Raw genomic sequence first — 16,807 nt, forward strand, 5'->3', positions numbered from 1 at the left:
AACCTCTCAATGCTGGTATTACAGGAAGTTGTCTGACTTTTATATGGGTGCTAGGGATTTGAACTCACATCCTCATTGTTGCATGGTATTTAATCAGCGAGAATCCCATGACTGTGTTATTTACTTTAAAACATGTTTCTAATTGTGATGTGGCTCAGCCTTAGCACACATCTTTAATCCTTTTGGGTAGAATACAGACATGCCCTTGGTACACACCTTTTATTCCCCAACAATGAAGGTAAGCTTAGTTTGTAGAAGGAAGCACTCAAGCTTGAAAGTGATGTCTAATAGAGTTGCAGACAAAGTGACAAAATCAGAGAAAAATTTGAATGAGTAGGATATGCCCAACTCTCAAGAGAAGAGAGAGAAAAGTGAAGCTTATTAAGGAGCAGTGCAGAAAAAAAGGAGGAGACCGTTTACTGGGAGAGTCTTACAGAGACAGGTGGAAGAGAGAACAAGCTAGACACAGGTGAAGACAGAAGGGTCAGAGAATGAGAAGGAGCTAGAAGATTAGAACAGATTGCCAGAGTTAGTGCGAGGCCAAGCAGAGTAATTCGGGGACTGAGTGAGAAGCAATTCAGGGGCTGAGAGAGAAGTCAGATTGAATCAGTTAGCCTAGAAGTGGAGTTTGAGCCAGAATAGTTGAGCCACCTAGAGCAAAGAAAGATCTAGAACAGGTGAGCTTATTTAGCATGAAGTCTAGCATGAAGTCTTAGAGGCTGAAAACACTCTACCCCTAGATTAGATTTTGCAGAGGCTAGAAACTTCCAGGACTAAGCCTAGGTTATCAGATTGAGGCAATAAATCTCATAGATGACAATTTCTTCAAGAGAATAAAAGTTACAATTATATCTCATGCTTTCACATCAAATGCTCTTCTATTGAACTATCTCCCTAGCTCTGAATTGTAGGAACATAAATTTACAGTGCTAGATTGTGTGATTAACCTACTTAACAGAATCTTAAGTGAAGGTCCTGTGGGATAGCATTTTCTTTAGTTAATTTGTGTGTGTGTGTGTGTGTGTGTGTGTGTGTGTGTGTGCACACGCGCGCGTGCGCGTGCCCATATGTCTCTGTGAAGGCCAGAGGTCAACCTTGAGTCTTGTTTCTTAGATGCCATCCACCTTGTTTTTGAGACCCATCTCTCATTGCCATGAACAGACTAAGTCTAACTAGTCAATGAGCAAACTTGTTCTACCCGTCTCTACTTCCCCAGCACCATGTCACCATGCCCAGTGGCTTCTGAGGGTAGAGCTCCTTTCTCTTGCTTGAGTGCCAATACTCTACTGACTGAGCTCATGGGGCCCTGGTTAAAGTCTGTTTTATGAGACTGACATGCTTCCCATTGCACTAAGAAGACAGATGGCTTTTCTTTTAATAATTAACTGACATATTACACAAAAACTAATTATGATATCACATGCCTGTATTCCCCAGAGGAGGGTGAGTCTAAAGGATCAGTTGAACTCATGAATTTCAGTGCTATATGGACAACACAATGAAAACTTATCTGTTTGTTTTTTAATTAATTAATTAATTAATTATTTTCTTTATATTTCAAATGCTATCACGAAAGTTCCCTATACTCCCCCCACCCCTGCTCCCCTACCCACCCACTCCCACTAGTTGGCCCTGGCCTTCCCCTGTGCTGGATCATATAAAGTTTACAAGACCAAGGGGCCTCTCTTCCCAATGATGGCTGATTAGGTCATCTTCTGCTGCATATGCAGCTAGAGACTCGAGCTCAGGGGAACTGGTTAGTTCATATTGTTGTTGCACCTACAGGTTTGCAGCCCCCTACAACTCCTTGGCTACTTTCTCTAGCTCCTCCATTGGGGACCCTGTGTTCCATCCAATAGCTGACTGTGAGCATCCACTTCTGTGTTTGCCAGGCACTGGTATAGCCTCACAAGAGGCCACTATATCAGGGTCCCTTCAGCAGAATCTTGCTGGCATGTGCATTAGTATCTGGGTTTGGTGGCTGGTGATGGGATGGATTCCCGGATAGGGTAGTCTCTGGATAGTCCATCCTTTCATCTTAGTTCTAAATTTTGTCTCTGTATCCTTTCATGGGTATCCTTTCATGGGTACTTTGTTCCTTATTCTAAGGAGGAATGAAGTATCCACACGATGGTCCTCATGACCTCTGATTATTATAGTCTTTGCACCCCACTTCTACCTGAGCCTTTGGAGTGGGCATGTGATACAGAAGTCCAATTTGTGGCTAAATACTCCACTGATACTTATTCTCTGTACACTGAGTAGCTGTGAGCTTCTGTACTGAGCTGTGATTGCCTGCAAAGGAGAAACTTTTCTACTAGGTCTGAGAGCTACAAGTGTGTAGAGGGAACTTTGATAGTGTGCCCATTTAGAAAAATAACAGTAGTACTGTTTCTACCTGGTTCTTGTGAGCTCCCCAGTGTGAGTTCTTGATTATATACCTACTGTTATCAGGCATGTGTTTCCTTCTGTGAAATGGGCCTTTAATACAATCAGAAAACAATTGATTACCCTTGCTTTGGTTACCCTTATTTGTCTACATTACATAGCCCAGAGTCAGTGGAGAAGAGAATCAATTGAGGAATTACACAATCAGGTCAGTCAGTCGGCATGTCTACAAGGGATAACTCAATTATTAATTGATGTAGGAGGGCTCATCACATTGTGGGTACCAATATTCCAGGTGGTCCTGGGCTTTATTTTTTTTTAAAAAAGCTAGCTAAGAATAAGCAAATAGCCAAGTCACACTTGGTGGCACCATGATATTCATACCGCAATTGCACCAGTGCACATATATTGCCATGGTACCCATTATTACCATTCACAGGGTTTACTTCTTCTTCTCAGCAGCCTATTTAACACCTTTGAGGTGCTAGCCAACAGAGAGGAAGTTTCCTGGTCAGTACTAACGTGATTTCTCAGTGTGACCAATGGATGTAGTATCTGTAGCAATGAAGTCTTACCATCAAGCTCTGGTGGGCAACCAAGAGCAATAGCCTATGTTATTTTGTGGTCTTAAAAACAACTTCTAGCAATAACTGGAAGGGAGATTTTCTACCCATATCTGCCATGGAACTTTTTACTTAGCAACCTGCATTTTCTATGATATGTGTAAGGTAATTCATGTGTGTGTGTGTGTGTGTGTGTGTGTGTGTGTGTGTGTGTGTGTGTAGTAGTAGTAGTAGGAGGAGGAGGAGGAGGAGGATCTTTGAATCTCATCCTTTTGGGTGCCTCTTCCCTACCCTCCTCTGATATCTACTCCCTATTTTTCCTCTTTTCCCTGTTTGTATCATCTGCGTTATTCTGTTCCACCTCTCTTAAGTCTTTCTTCCTTCTCCCCACCAATTGTCTCTTCCTAGTCCTATGGACTCAATAGATACTCAGGATTAAAAGTTCTACAAATAACTAATATCTACATCCATGAGAACATGCATAGCTTTTCTTTTGTGTCTGGGTTACCTCACTCAGTATAATGTTTCCACTCCATCAATTTACCTGAAAATTCCACAATATCATTTTTATTTATGGCCAAATAAAATCTCTTTATATATAGCTATCACATTTTCATTATCAACTCATCATTTTATGGGCATGTTGTTTCTATAGACAGTGTGAATAAAACAGCTATGAACATGAATGAGCATATGTCCCTGTAGCACGGAATAGAGTTCATTGGGTATGTGCCCAGGAGTGGTATAATTTGGTTATATGGTATATCTATTTCAAGTTTTCTAAGGACTTGCCATGCTGATTTCTACTGTGGGTAATTTTGGTTTTTCTTACATAGATACTGGCAATCAGAGCTCAGGTCCTCGTGTTTGTGCAGCAAACCCTGTACCCACTGAGCCATTTCCCGGCCCAGGACAATGTATATTGAGGAATGCTGTCATTGTTGCAAAGAGAGCATTCTTGAAAATGAGTTCCAGGTTTCTATTGTTTTTAATAAATTCCATGGATGTCTTCAAAAATGATTTCCTAGAATACATCCCAAGGAATATTTTAGGAATACAAACATTCATTAGTTAGCCCTAGAGTGTTTAAAATAGACACCTGTTGCATGGTTATGCAAAGAAACCTGTTTCTCATGAATAATTTGCATGTTTTACATAATTTGAGAAACCATATGCTCTGGTTATAATGAAGAAGGAGGAGGACTTACAGCCTGCTCTCATGTTAAACAGTTACAGAACCAACACTGCACCTGTGTTACTAAGTTACAGCCAGCACATTGATATATAAAGAGAACGCTGACCTCAATCGACGTGACCTCAGAAGGACAAGGACTAGAAGCTTCTGCTGATTCCCCCCAGCTCTGGCTAGTCGGCTCTGCGTCGTGCCACCATGATGGGCCACCATCCAGTGCTCGTGCTCAGTCAAAATACAAAGCGTGAGTCTGGAAGAAAAGTTCAATCTGGAAATATCAATGCTGCAAAGACAATTGCAGACATCATCAGGACCTGCTTGGGACCTAAATCTATGATGAAGATGCTTTTGGACCCAATGGGAGGCATCGTGATGACCAATGATGGTAATGCCATTCTTCGAGAGATTCAAGTCCAGCATCCCGCAGCGAAGTCCATGATTGAAATTAGCAGGACCCAGGATGAAGAGGTTGGAGATGGGACCACATCAGTAATTATACTTGCGGGAGAAATGCTCTCTGTGGCTGAACACTTCCTAGAGCAGCAGATGCACCCAACAGTGGTGATCAGTGCTTACCGCATGGCACTGGATGATATGATCAGCACTCTGAAGAAAATCAGTACCCCTGTTGATGTCAATAACCGTGAGATGATGTTGAACATCATCAATAGCTCTATAACTACAAAAGTTATCAGTCGGTGGTCCTCTTTGGCATGCAACATTGCACTGGATGCGGTTAAGACTGTGCAGTTTGAAGAGAATGGCAGAAAGGAAATTGACATCAAAAAATATGCAAGGGTAGAAAAGATACCCGGGGGCATCATTGAAGACTCATGTGTCTTACATGGAGTTATGATTAACAAGGATGTGACCCATCCAAGAATGCGCCGCTATATTAAGAATCCTCGAATTGTGCTACTGGATTCTTCTCTGGAGTACAAGAAAGGAGAAAGCCAGACTGACATTGAGATTACACGAGAGGAGGATTTCACCCGAATCCTGCAAATGGAAGAAGAGTACATTCAGCAGTTGTGTGAGGATATTATCCAGCTGAAACCTGACGTGGTCATCACAGAAAAGGGCATCTCAGATTTAGCTCAGCACTACCTCATGCGGGCCAATGTCACAGCCATTCGTAGAGTCCGGAAAACAGACAATAATCGCATTGCTAGAGCCTGTGGAGCACGGATAGTCAGCCGACCTGAGGAACTGAGAGAAGATGATGTTGGTACAGGGGCAGGCTTACTGGAAATCAAGAAGATTGGAGATGAGTACTTCACATTCATCACTGACTGCAAAGACCCAAAGGCCTGCACCATTCTTCTTAGAGGAGCCAGCGAAGAGATACTCTCGGAAGTAGAACGCAACCTCCAGGATGCCATGCAAGTGTGCCGCAATGTTCTACTGGACCCTCAGCTGGTGCCTGGTGGTGGAGCCTCAGAGATGGCTGTGGCTCGTGCCTTGACAGAAAAATCTAAGGCCATGGCTGGTGTGGAACAATGGCCATATAGAGCTGTGGCCCAGGCGTTAGAGGTCATCCCTCGGACCTTGATCCGGAATTGTGGGGCCAGTACCATTCGTCTGCTTACCTCCCTTCGGGCCAAGCACACACAGGAGAGTTGTGAGACCTGGAGTGTGAATGGTGAGACTGGTACCTTGGTGGACATGAAAGAGCTGGGTATTTGGGAGCCATTGGCTGTGAAGCTACAAACATACAAAACAGCAGTGGAGACTGCAGTTCTGCTTCTGCGGATTGATGACATTGTCTCTGGCCACAAGAAGAAGGGTGATGACCAGAACCGGCAAACCAGTGCTCCAGATGCTGGCCAGGAGTGAGTGCTGAGCAAGGTGACTTCCATGCACAGAACCAGCAGTCTCCCCTTTCCTCAGCCAGAGTTCCAGGAACACTGTGGACATCTTTGTTTGCGAGGGATCGGGTTGAGGGGCAGCCCCCAGTCTGTCCCATCTCGGTTTGCAAAAAGCACTGACGTGTATCTCTTCTATTGTAAGCTTTCCATTTAGTTTGCTTCCAATGATTAAATCTAAGTCATTTGAAAAAAAAAAAAAAAAAAAAAAAAGAAGGACAAGGACTTTACCTCTCTTTCAAATGTAGAGCCTCTGTGAACTGATTGTCATTTCAGTTATGAGACCAAATTTTAATTATTCAAGTGATAAAGTCCCTGAAAGTCAAATCAAACAATTCATGGAGATGTTTGTTTTATACAGTTAGAAATATGTAATTCTTTTAAACTGGGCATCTGGAATTTCTTTTAGAATTTATATTAACAAAATGACAGACTTATGCTACTGATGTTGAAATTTTAAATATTAAAATGTAAAAATGATTTTTTTACTTCCTTTACTTCAAAAACACTTTTTAAGTATACCCATGAATAAAATATTGCTTATGCTAATTCTCTTTCCTTGTGCTGACTGGTCATTGTTTTTGAAGATTTAAAATGTCCTATATTCTGCATGTTCATGCAGTAGAAGTATAAGGTGCTAGTATTTGTCTGAAGAGAAGTTTGTGTGTATATATGCATGTATGCATGTGTGTGTGCCTGTAGAGGTCAGAGATCAACACCGGGTAAGCTTTCCTGCTTTCTCTCTAGCTTACTTTTCTTGAGTCAGGATCTCTCACTGAACCCGAAGCTCACAGATTAGATTAGTCTGGCCACAGAACCCTAGTTCATGTCCATCTTTCTGCCTCCTTGGCACTGGCATTAGAGGGACACATGCACACACACACACACTCACATATGAGAAGTGAAAACTCATGGTTTCTTTTGTGTCTGATGGTGTTTTGCTGGGGCAGACATGTGTAGAAGTGTTTTCCTGAAGCAGACACAGGTGAAAAGAAGTTTTGCTAAAGCAAACCCGTGAAAGGATGCATGATGTTAATAAGGACCCAACAGACAGTGGACTATGCTGGGTGGCATTGGTATGCCTTGACATTTCTTGATGGTCATTGTTTCTTGTGATTTTTATAGAAAGAAATGTGCCAATAAACTTCTGGTGGCATTCTAGTAGCTTCTTATTGCTTCAGCTTCTGCAAACTCAGGCTGATTGGCCAACTCACATGGTGAGGCAAAACCCATGGGAGGACATGTGATGTTTGGAAGGAGAATAAATATGATCCAATGGACAGTTACGGTAGGCTTGCGTAGCTAGCTTTGCAATGCTTTATTGGTCTCTCATCTTCATCTTCACTGCCTTTCACTTCCTTGGGAGAGGCACAGCAGAGAACTTCTCTTGGTGACCCTGCTGGTCCTACTCATGCTGACTCATGTGCATTCAGCAGAGGCCTGGCTGTTTCTGCTGGGTCTTGCCATCACTGCTGACTCCTATTTGCTATCCTGACACTGTGGAACCAGACTGCTGGTATATTCATGATGTGTTTGCAAGTGGATCAAGCTCCTGCTGCTAATTCCTCTGAATTGAACTGCTGATTTCCTGACAATGCAGATTGGATTTGCACTAAAGAGCAATTCTCCTTCTCCTGTATCTTAATAATCTTAAAATGTCCACTTCTGTATCTTAATAATCTTAGTATGTCCACTTCTCCTATATCTTAATAACCAGTCTTTTCTACCACCTCTGGTGTGTGGTGGGCTAGAAGGGAGGTTAAAAAATTTAAAAATCCTTATTAAAAGTAGGCTTTGTAAAAAAAACAAAAAACAGAAAAAAACAAACCCTAAGCTTGCACATGTGTCCTTTTATGTGGATTCTGAGGGTTTGCGCATGTCCTCATGAGCGCACAGCAAGCACTCTATCAGACACAACCATATTCACAGCCCTCTGGTGCTGTTCTTAATACCTCCATAACGGTTTTCATTTCTGTGGAAAGGTAATTGTTTTCCTCTAGAGACATTCTTATTTTAAATGAGAAATAATGCATATGGACACTTCTGCCTCTCTCTGGCAACTCCCGTAAACGCATTTAAATGCTAATCATGTCCTTAATAAGAAGAGTCTCATTGCGGTCAAAAGCAAGGAACGCAGAGATGGGGGCTCCTTAAGATGCGTAAAATAAATAATGATTGAGTACTCAGCCCCAAACAAGAAATGTATTCCATATTTTCTAAAGCTGTGGAGCATGAGAGAAGATGTGGAAAGAATAGAAGAGCTAAAAGATAGGGTGAGGGTCTGTGCAGGTCTATCTTCTGGGCTTGACACAGCCATTGCAAACATGATTTTATGTCCGTTGTGGTTTCCTGCTCTGGTTCTGCACAAGGCTGAACTTTGGAGAGGATTATTCAGCCTTAAATACTGCTGAAGTATTAGTCACTGATATACACTTGGGGAGAGATAGTCACTTTTGTCAATTGTACACTAACCAATGAGTCCAAGCAGGGCCCAAACTCATGGCCGAACAAATGATACTGAGTAAAATGAATGGATTGCAAAGCAAGCAAAGCATATTATAGCAACAGAATCTGTCAGGAAGAATGGGATTGATGGGCTGGGAGGGTGACAGGAGACAGTGGAGAATAAGTATACAAGATACACTATATGTACATCTGAACCTATCAAAGAACCAATTTATTCTGCACAGATGAGGACCGTACATCAATAAGAAGCACTCCAAAACCTTCTCCATTTCAAAGGAATCCCTTATATATTTTGTGGTGTAAAGATGTATTGGGAGGAGCTAGGAGGCGTGCGATCTGTCCTTCTTAGCTACAGTTTTTCTGAAGCTCAGCAATACTGAGTGCATCTGGTGTCCTCTCAGCACAGATTTGTGTCCCTATCCTCTTCACAGCACAGCAGCTTGTCCTTGGAGACCTTGAGCCATCCTATGGTACTTGCTTATAGGGAGTGGAGCTGTGTACCTCTTGGATTTGGTGGGTTTGGTGAGACACCTGAGTCCTGCTGTGTTTGGGCTTTCTTTTATGCCTTGTGACCCTTGTTGAGTCCAACAACCATGGGCTTATCATACAGCCATGGCTCCTATTCTTCCATGGCATGGCAGCTGCCACAGAAAGGGTGTTTCCAAATGCTACATTTGAAATAACTATCTTGTGTATTTCCTTGTCATGTTGTGTTAAAGGATGACACTAAGCCACCAGAGGCAGTTATAAAAAGTGATACAGTATGTGTGTGTGTGTGTGTGTGTATGTGTGTGTGTGTGTGTTCAATACAGAAAACTGCTACTATGAAACGTGCAATCCTTTGTGAAGAGGAAGTTAATAAGCACATAAGTCATCTACATGAGTAGTCTTGCCCATGAAACCTGTTACCTGTTGACAACTATCACAACCACCATTTTAAGATGCACACATTTTTCTGAGCATCTGGCATTGCAGTGGTGTTGGCTTTTTGTTGGACACCACACCCAGTAGGGATGTCTCTTAGGCAGACTTTCAGTAAACTTAGAACCTGTATTCATCTTCTCCCAGACGAACCAGACAGGCATTTCATTAAATGAACACTATACCAATGCCACTTTAATTTTGTCAAATGACAGTTCAAAGTTTCCTAGCCCCTTGGTGCTCCCTAGAAAACTGTCTTTCTAGTACTGTGATCACCAGAGAAAGGGGCTCACCAGCAGGGTCTTCACCCTTCCTGCTGTTGCCATCTTTTTCTCAGAAGCCAGAAAATGATGTCATTAGCTGAACATCTGTACAGCTGTCCTTGAGGAGTCTCTAGGTTAATAGTATCAAAGGGACATATCCAAAAGGACACATTGCATTCAGTGGTATGGAAAATTACAAATGCAAGGTCAAGACATCCACGTTTGGAAGATCATCTGCCCTTTTCCATTTCATTTTTCCATTCAGTAGGCAGTTATTGAATGCTTCCTATGAACTCCTGTTGATTTCTCCTTTCTTGTTCTTGGGCTGACTTATGTATGGAGGATGTTCATCTGTATATCTAGTTGTTGTTGCTATTATTTTACAGTGTTGAGAATTGTGCCCAAGTCCTTATACTTTGCTGAGCAAATGCGCTACCATGTCAGTATAGCAACAATTCATGTATCTTCATGTAACTCTTGTTTGTCTCAAACAAGGGTAAGCAAGGTAGCTTTCTTTAACAGACCCATTGTAGTTGAATGTGAAATACCATTTGCAGCTCACAGTTTTGAGTACTGTTTGTGGCAGGTGACACTGTGTGGAAGGCTGAGAAATCTTAAGGAAAAGTACCCTCCCTGGAGGAAGTAGGTCACTGGGTGTGGGCCTTGAGGCTCTATAGCCTGACCTCACTTCCTCTTCACTTTCTGCTTCCTGAGTATGGATACAGTGGGACCAGCTAGCTTCCTGTTTCTGCAACCATATCCTCTCTGCGGGCTACAGTGTCTTCTCTGCCATGAAGCATAGTGTCCCTCTAGAACTTTAAGCTAAAATAAACCACCACTCTCCCTTAAGCTGCTTTTGTAGGGAATATTTTGTCAGAGCAATAGAAAAGCAACTAATTCAAGATTCTGGCTTGCTGTGAAGGGTGTTAATGGTGATTGTGATGATAAGACCTCAGCCTGCTGTGAGAGAACAGGTGTTTGTTGATGCTGATAACATTGGTAATATCAGCTACTATTTGCTGAATGTTATGATGAGGTGTATATATTAGTGTTTGTACACATTAAGTATTCAAAATAATATTCTTATGAAAAATTGTATACAAGCATTATAAGATTTAGAGAATGTTGAGAGTGAGCTCAAGACTACATAGTTGTAGAAGCAGAACCAAAACATGAGTCATTTGGCTATCAAATCCCATTTCTGTTACTGCATGCTGCTCTTTTCTTAATGCCATGCTCATTGCTCAACTTCCTCTCTCATGTCTTTGATATTAGTATATTTAACTCAGACTTTTAAACCCATGGAGTTTTGGTTTGGTTGGGTTGGGTTGGGTTTTGTTCGGAGAACTGGGTAATATGGTGATTATATCCCCTGACATAGCATTTACTTGGAAGGAATTATTTTTTGAGTAGATCTGTTCTGAAGTCCATGTGTCTTTGACCTAGACTTGGACTACTGTCTTTCCAAAATGATTCTGAGGTTGGTTCCAGAGAGCATCCACAGTTACAAAAAAAAAGAAAAAAGAAAAAAAAAGTAAAGATATACAGATAAGATCAAAGTTGCATGGAAATTGTGAAAACATGTGTAAAGGAACTCAACTAAATGTAAAATAGATAAATTAGCCTCTCTCCTTCTCACTCAGCGCTTCACTGTCATACCTGTGGATGAATCTCCGGGTATGATGTGACTAGGCAGAATATATAATGGCAATAGATGTGGAGTAATATTGTTATTCAGGTTGACAAGGCTGCAGAAGTTATCCAGAAGGCTGTAGTAAATAGTTCTCTGCTTTCAGTGACTGTAACAAATATGTATGATAAGTCAACTTATTAAAAAAGATAATGAGCCAGTCACAGTGGCACATGCCCTTAACTCCAGGACTCAGGAGACAGAAGCAGGCAAATGTAGTCTCTGTGAGTCTACATACTGAATTTCAGGCTAGCCAGTGTTACATAGTGAGGCCCTGCCTCTAAAAGGAGTATGTGTCTATGACTGTTCTGCCCCACAGTTAAGTTCCAGTCATTGTTTTGGGACTGTGGCAGTACAATGTATCACAGAAGGAACACGTTGTGAAAGAGTCTCATTTATATCTCATGACCAGATTTGAAGGAAAAGAAGGGAGCCTGAGAAGTCCCATTTTCTTACAAGGCTTGCTCCCAAAGACTTAGAAATAACCTCTGGGTTCTACCTATTCAGGTTTCCACTCCCCTATGGTGATGTCAAGCTGGATCTAAGCTGTTAGCCCATGGACTTGGAGTGACGTTTAAGATCTTAGCACCCAGGTAGATGAGAGGAGGAAGATTTAAAAACGACACTTTCTGACACTTCCAGAAAGGGAGAAAAACATGAGGGGAAGGTGCATTGCTGAAGAAATATCAGGTAGAACTCTATTGCTTTGTAAAGGAAAACACAAAAGAGCTGGCTTCAGATGAATAAGGGAACATGTTTGCTGGGGACAAAAACCTTGTAGGCTGAAGTAGAGGCAGTACCAAGTAATGAAAGCCGATATTGCAGCCTGAATAATATGTACTTATTTATTCCTATTTTATATTTGGTGGGAGCAGAGATACTGTTAATTTTAGTCTTTATAATCTCAGAAAATGCCTCGCCCTAGAGTTGCTCTCAGCTCTCGGGAGCCAGGCTTTCTGTATGAACACTGAGCTGCTTTTCCAGTCCACCATCTGAAGCTGCTGATGAAGCTTCTAGTACAGTTGTCGTCTTTCACTCACATGGTGTTTTCTAGCCCAGCCCACTGCTGTCTGTGTGAGATGGGGCAGCTGCTGTACAGATCCTCTATCTCAGAGCAAGTCTCCTTCCTCTGTCCGCTTCCCTCCCTCCCTCCCCAGATCTTGGTGGAAGTTACTGATAAAGGTCTCCATTCCACTGACTAATACTGTCTCATGGTGCCTGGCATTAGATCCTCCACATCCTCACAGGACCTTCTTGATGGCTCACAATCTGCTGAGCAAAAGGGCACCCACTGGGAGCCACTGAGAAAAAAACAAACAAACAAACAAACAAACAACAACAAAAAAACAGAATCTGAATAATCCTTCAATGGCCTTTGTTACCTACCAACGTAGGTTTTCCTTATTCTATGAAGTAGTTTCATAGCCTGTTTTACTGAGGATTTCATGTTCTGTGCAATGACAGTAAAATAAGTAGCCTCAAATAGCACATAATTGAGTGTTCACATTACCAGTGTGGTCTTTACCTGTGTTATTTACAATCTTTGTCTCTGGGTATTACTTCTTTATGTGTACCTGGGTACTATCTCTTTGTCATTTTCCATCTTAAGCAGCCTTACAGCTGTTACATAACCTGGCCAGTGCTGCCCAACTAAGAAGTACCAGACTGCATATTTATTGCAGGGTTATAACCAAATAAGATAAGGGCTGGAAAGATGGCTCATTGGGTAAAGTGATTGCTGCCATCCATGTAAAAGCCAGATGTAGTCCATGAACCTGTCCCGCCAGTGCTGGGAGGCAAACCTAGACGGACCCTGAGGCTTGCTGGCTGGCCTGTCTGCTTAAAATGATGAACTTCATGCTCAAAACTCTGTATCAAAAAATAGGGGAAGCAAGCAATTGAAGAGAACACATGATATCAACCTGCCTATGCATGTGCTAGCACAGGTGAACATACTTGTATACATGCATACCCCCCCACACACATAGTTAGTAATAAATAGCTGACAGATTTTTCTTCAAGATTTAGCATGATAAAAATTAGAAGAAAAAGAAAAGATTGTTTTAGTTTTGCTATGGAATGGCCCCTAAAGCCAGTGTGATAAAGATTTGGTCTTTAAATTGGTATCGTGGTAAAGAAAAGCAAGATCTAAGAGGTGGGGTCAAGGGGGAGGCATTTTGAGTCACTGAGGGCGTATCTGGTGTGGGTTACAGGGCAGTGGACTCATTGAGTCACTGGGGGCATATCTGGGGTGGGTTACAGGGAAGTGGACTCAGCCTCTCTGCAGGTTTGTTACCTGGTGCTGCCTACACATCTTCCCCGCATGGAAGGAATTGGCCACTACAGGCCTGAACCAATGAAATCTATGGGTATCTTTGGGTGAAATTTTCAAAGTGGTGAATAGAGTCTTCTGATCTATGCATTGGGGAAATGTCAGGCCATTTAAACTTTAAAAAAATATATTTATTGAAAACATTTGTTTCTGTTTCCATAAAGAAGCTTTGTTTGCTTGTTTGTTTGTTTGGTATTGTCATTCATTTTATCTTCTCAAGAGAGAATTTTCTCATGTTGAAAAAAATATTTGTCCCACAAAGGTTCTAATTACATGAATAACATATTCACAAGAGGAGAAAGTATTGCAATTTAAATAAATTACTGATAATAACTTTTTATTATGAATTTTTTCAACTTTTTAATTTTAATTTTTATTTTTTACACTCCATATTCCATTCCCTGCCCCCCATTCATCCTCTGTCTGCTCCACATCCCACACCTCATCCCCACCTTACCCCATCTTCATGTGGATGCTCCCACCGTCTACCTTACCTGACCTCTAAACTCCCTGGAGAGTCCAGTCTCTTGAGGGTTAGGTGCATCATCTCTGAATGAACACAGACCCAGAAGTCCTATACTGAATGTATGTTGGGGGCCTTATATCAGCTGGTATATGCTTCTGTTTGGTGGTCCAGTGTTTGAGAGGCATTGGGGGTCCAGATTAATTGAGACTGCTGGTCCTCCGCAGCTTCTTTCAGCCTTCCCTACTTCAACAACAGGGGTCAGCTGCTTCTGTTCATTGATTGGGTGCAAATATCTGCATCTGACTCTTTCATCTGCTTGTTGGATCTTTCAGAAGGCAATCATGATGGGTCCCTATTTGTGAGTGTTCCATAGCCTCTGTAATAGTGTCAGGCCTTGGGACCTCCCTTTGAGCTGGATCCCACTTTGGGCCTGTCACTGGACCTTCTTTTCCTAAGGCTCCTCTCCATTTCTATCCCTGTAATTCTTTCAGACAGGAACAATTATGGGTCAGAGTTGTGACTGTGGGATGGCGACCCCATCCCTCACTTGATGTCCTTGGGTATTCTGTGTCCTGTCTTCCTGCTGGAGGTGGGCTCTATAAGCTCCCTTTCCCTACTGTAGGGCATTTCATCTAAGTCCTAGAAGTCTCTCACCTCCCAGGTCTCTGGTGCATTCTGGGGGTTACCCCCTAACCTCCTATTTTCTGAGGTTGCCTGTTTATATTCTTTCTGCTGGCCCTCAGGGCTTTTTCCCTTTTCCCTCGCCCACTTTCCTTCCCAGGTCCCTCCCTCTGTCCCTACTTGTGATTGCTTTCTTCTTTCTCCCAAGAGAGACTGAGGTGTCCTCACTTCCTCACTTGGGAACTTCAGGTTGTTGAGTTTTTTAGTTCTGTGGACTGTATCTTGGGTATTCTGTGTGGGTTTTTTGTTTGTCTTTTGTTTTGTTGTTGTTGTTGTTGTTGTTGGCTAATATCCACTTACTGCACTCAAGATGATATTTTCTAGTTCTGTCCATTTGCCTGCAATACTTAGGATATCCTCGTTCTTAATAGCTGAGTAGTATTCCATTGTGTAAACGAACCACATTTTCTGTATCCATTCTTCTGTCATGGGACATTTAGGTTGTCTCCAGCTTCTGGCTATCACAAATAAGGCCGCTATAGCTCATAAATCATAGGTGGTATTTATCACGAAATAAAATGAGCAAACAGGTGAACCTTTAACTTTCTTGGACCCTTGCGTAATGGAGCGTGTCACACCCTGTACTCTGAGTGATGGCTGATACTCATAGGCCTGACTGTGGCCACCAGTAGATAAGAAGGCTGAAGAGTGAATGTCTGAATACTGTTTTTTCTACTTGTGTGTGTGTATGATTTATGTACTTGTGAGCATGCCCATGCTGAAGCCAAAAGGCAATGTCAGGTGTCCTGCCAGCTGTGGCTGTAAAAGAAGTTCAAACCCAGAATGGCCAACATCACCAGACCCTATCTAAGAAAAAAATAATAAAAACAGAAATTGGTTTATCATCAATATTGTGTAAGTGTGACCATTTTTAAACCCAAATATCCTGCAGAAGTTGACAAGCATTATATGGAAGATGTACGAGAAATATTTGCAACCTCGAGGTCTGTGTTGCAAATGCGTACTTCTGCTCTTGTAGAATAGCAGCCACCACAGTCACATCACGTTAGTGTGGCCATGTTCCAGTAAGACCTTATTAACAGACATGAAAATGAAAATCAGGCATCCATATAATTTCCCTGTGCCATCAGTTACTGTTTTGTTGATTTTTAACTTTTTTAAAGTATAAGCATCATTCTTGAAAAGAAGCAGCCAAACCGATCAATTCCTGATAGCTAGACTGGATTAACTCCTCGTAGAAGATGTGTGATTAGAAGTCTGAGGGCTTGTTTGTTTGTTTGTTTGTTTCAAGAATATTGTGTATTTGTTGTTTTTGCTTTAAATTTCTTTGTTTTGTGTGTATGAGCTGAATCTCTCTCTCTCTCTCTCTCTCTCTCTCTCTCTCTCTCTCTCTCTCTCTCTGTATTATGGGGGTTGGGACACGCACCATAAGCATCTCTGCTGCCCATGGCAGCCAGAAGAGTGCATTGGGTCCCCTGGACTGGAACTGCCAATGGTTACAAGCCACCATGTAGATTCTCAGGATAGAATGCAAGTCCTCTTCAAGAGCAACAAGTACTCTTAACTGCTGAGTCATGTCTCCAGACCCCTATGGGTTTTGTTGTTGTTGTTGCTGCTGCTGCTGCTGCTGTTGTTTCATAGCAGTAAAGACATTATGGTTTTGCAAGAGCCTCACTGAAGTCTGGAATTCATTGTAGATGTCACTTTGGAAACAGCATTTTACTGAGGATTCTGAAAAATCTTACTTGCCAGCAGGATCAGTAACCACCACTCCTTTATCCCAAAGTTTCTCTTAAATGTCTACCTGGGTCTGGGAGTGGGCTAGAAGCATCATAGATGAGAAAGGTCCTTGAACATCTCCCCTGGGCTCTTTGGAAAAGTCATTGTCTTTGTGTTAATCAGGAGCATCAGGCTTTGGTTGTGACAGGTCCTGCCATTAGGGAGGTGGTCTAATTAGGAAATAGAGAGTCAGGCCTAGAGACCAGGAAACCTTGGCATGCCAAAGTCACAAGGACTAGC

General features: G+C 42.1%; 2 protein-coding genes across 7 annotated transcripts in view; both read left to right on the forward strand.

Moving 5' to 3' along the window:
- Cacnb2 (calcium voltage-gated channel auxiliary subunit beta 2) overlaps positions 1 to 16,807 on the forward strand; it is a 355,154-nt gene that overhangs the window by 219,668 nt on the left and 118,679 nt on the right. The gene's annotated exons all lie outside the window — the stretch shown is intronic.
- On the forward strand, positions 4,182 to 6,195 carry LOC110318392 (T-complex protein 1 subunit gamma). Its single transcript, XM_021193420.2, has one exon. The coding sequence runs from the start codon at positions 4,342 to 4,344 to the stop codon at positions 5,977 to 5,979; it is 1,638 nt and encodes a 545-aa protein (XP_021049079.1). The 5' UTR covers positions 4,182 to 4,341; the 3' UTR covers positions 5,980 to 6,195.

This window comes from Mus pahari, chromosome 3 (assembly GCF_900095145.1).
Source record: "Mus pahari chromosome 3, PAHARI_EIJ_v1.1, whole genome shotgun sequence".
Classification (NCBI taxonomy): domain Eukaryota; kingdom Metazoa; phylum Chordata; class Mammalia; order Rodentia; family Muridae; genus Mus; species Mus pahari.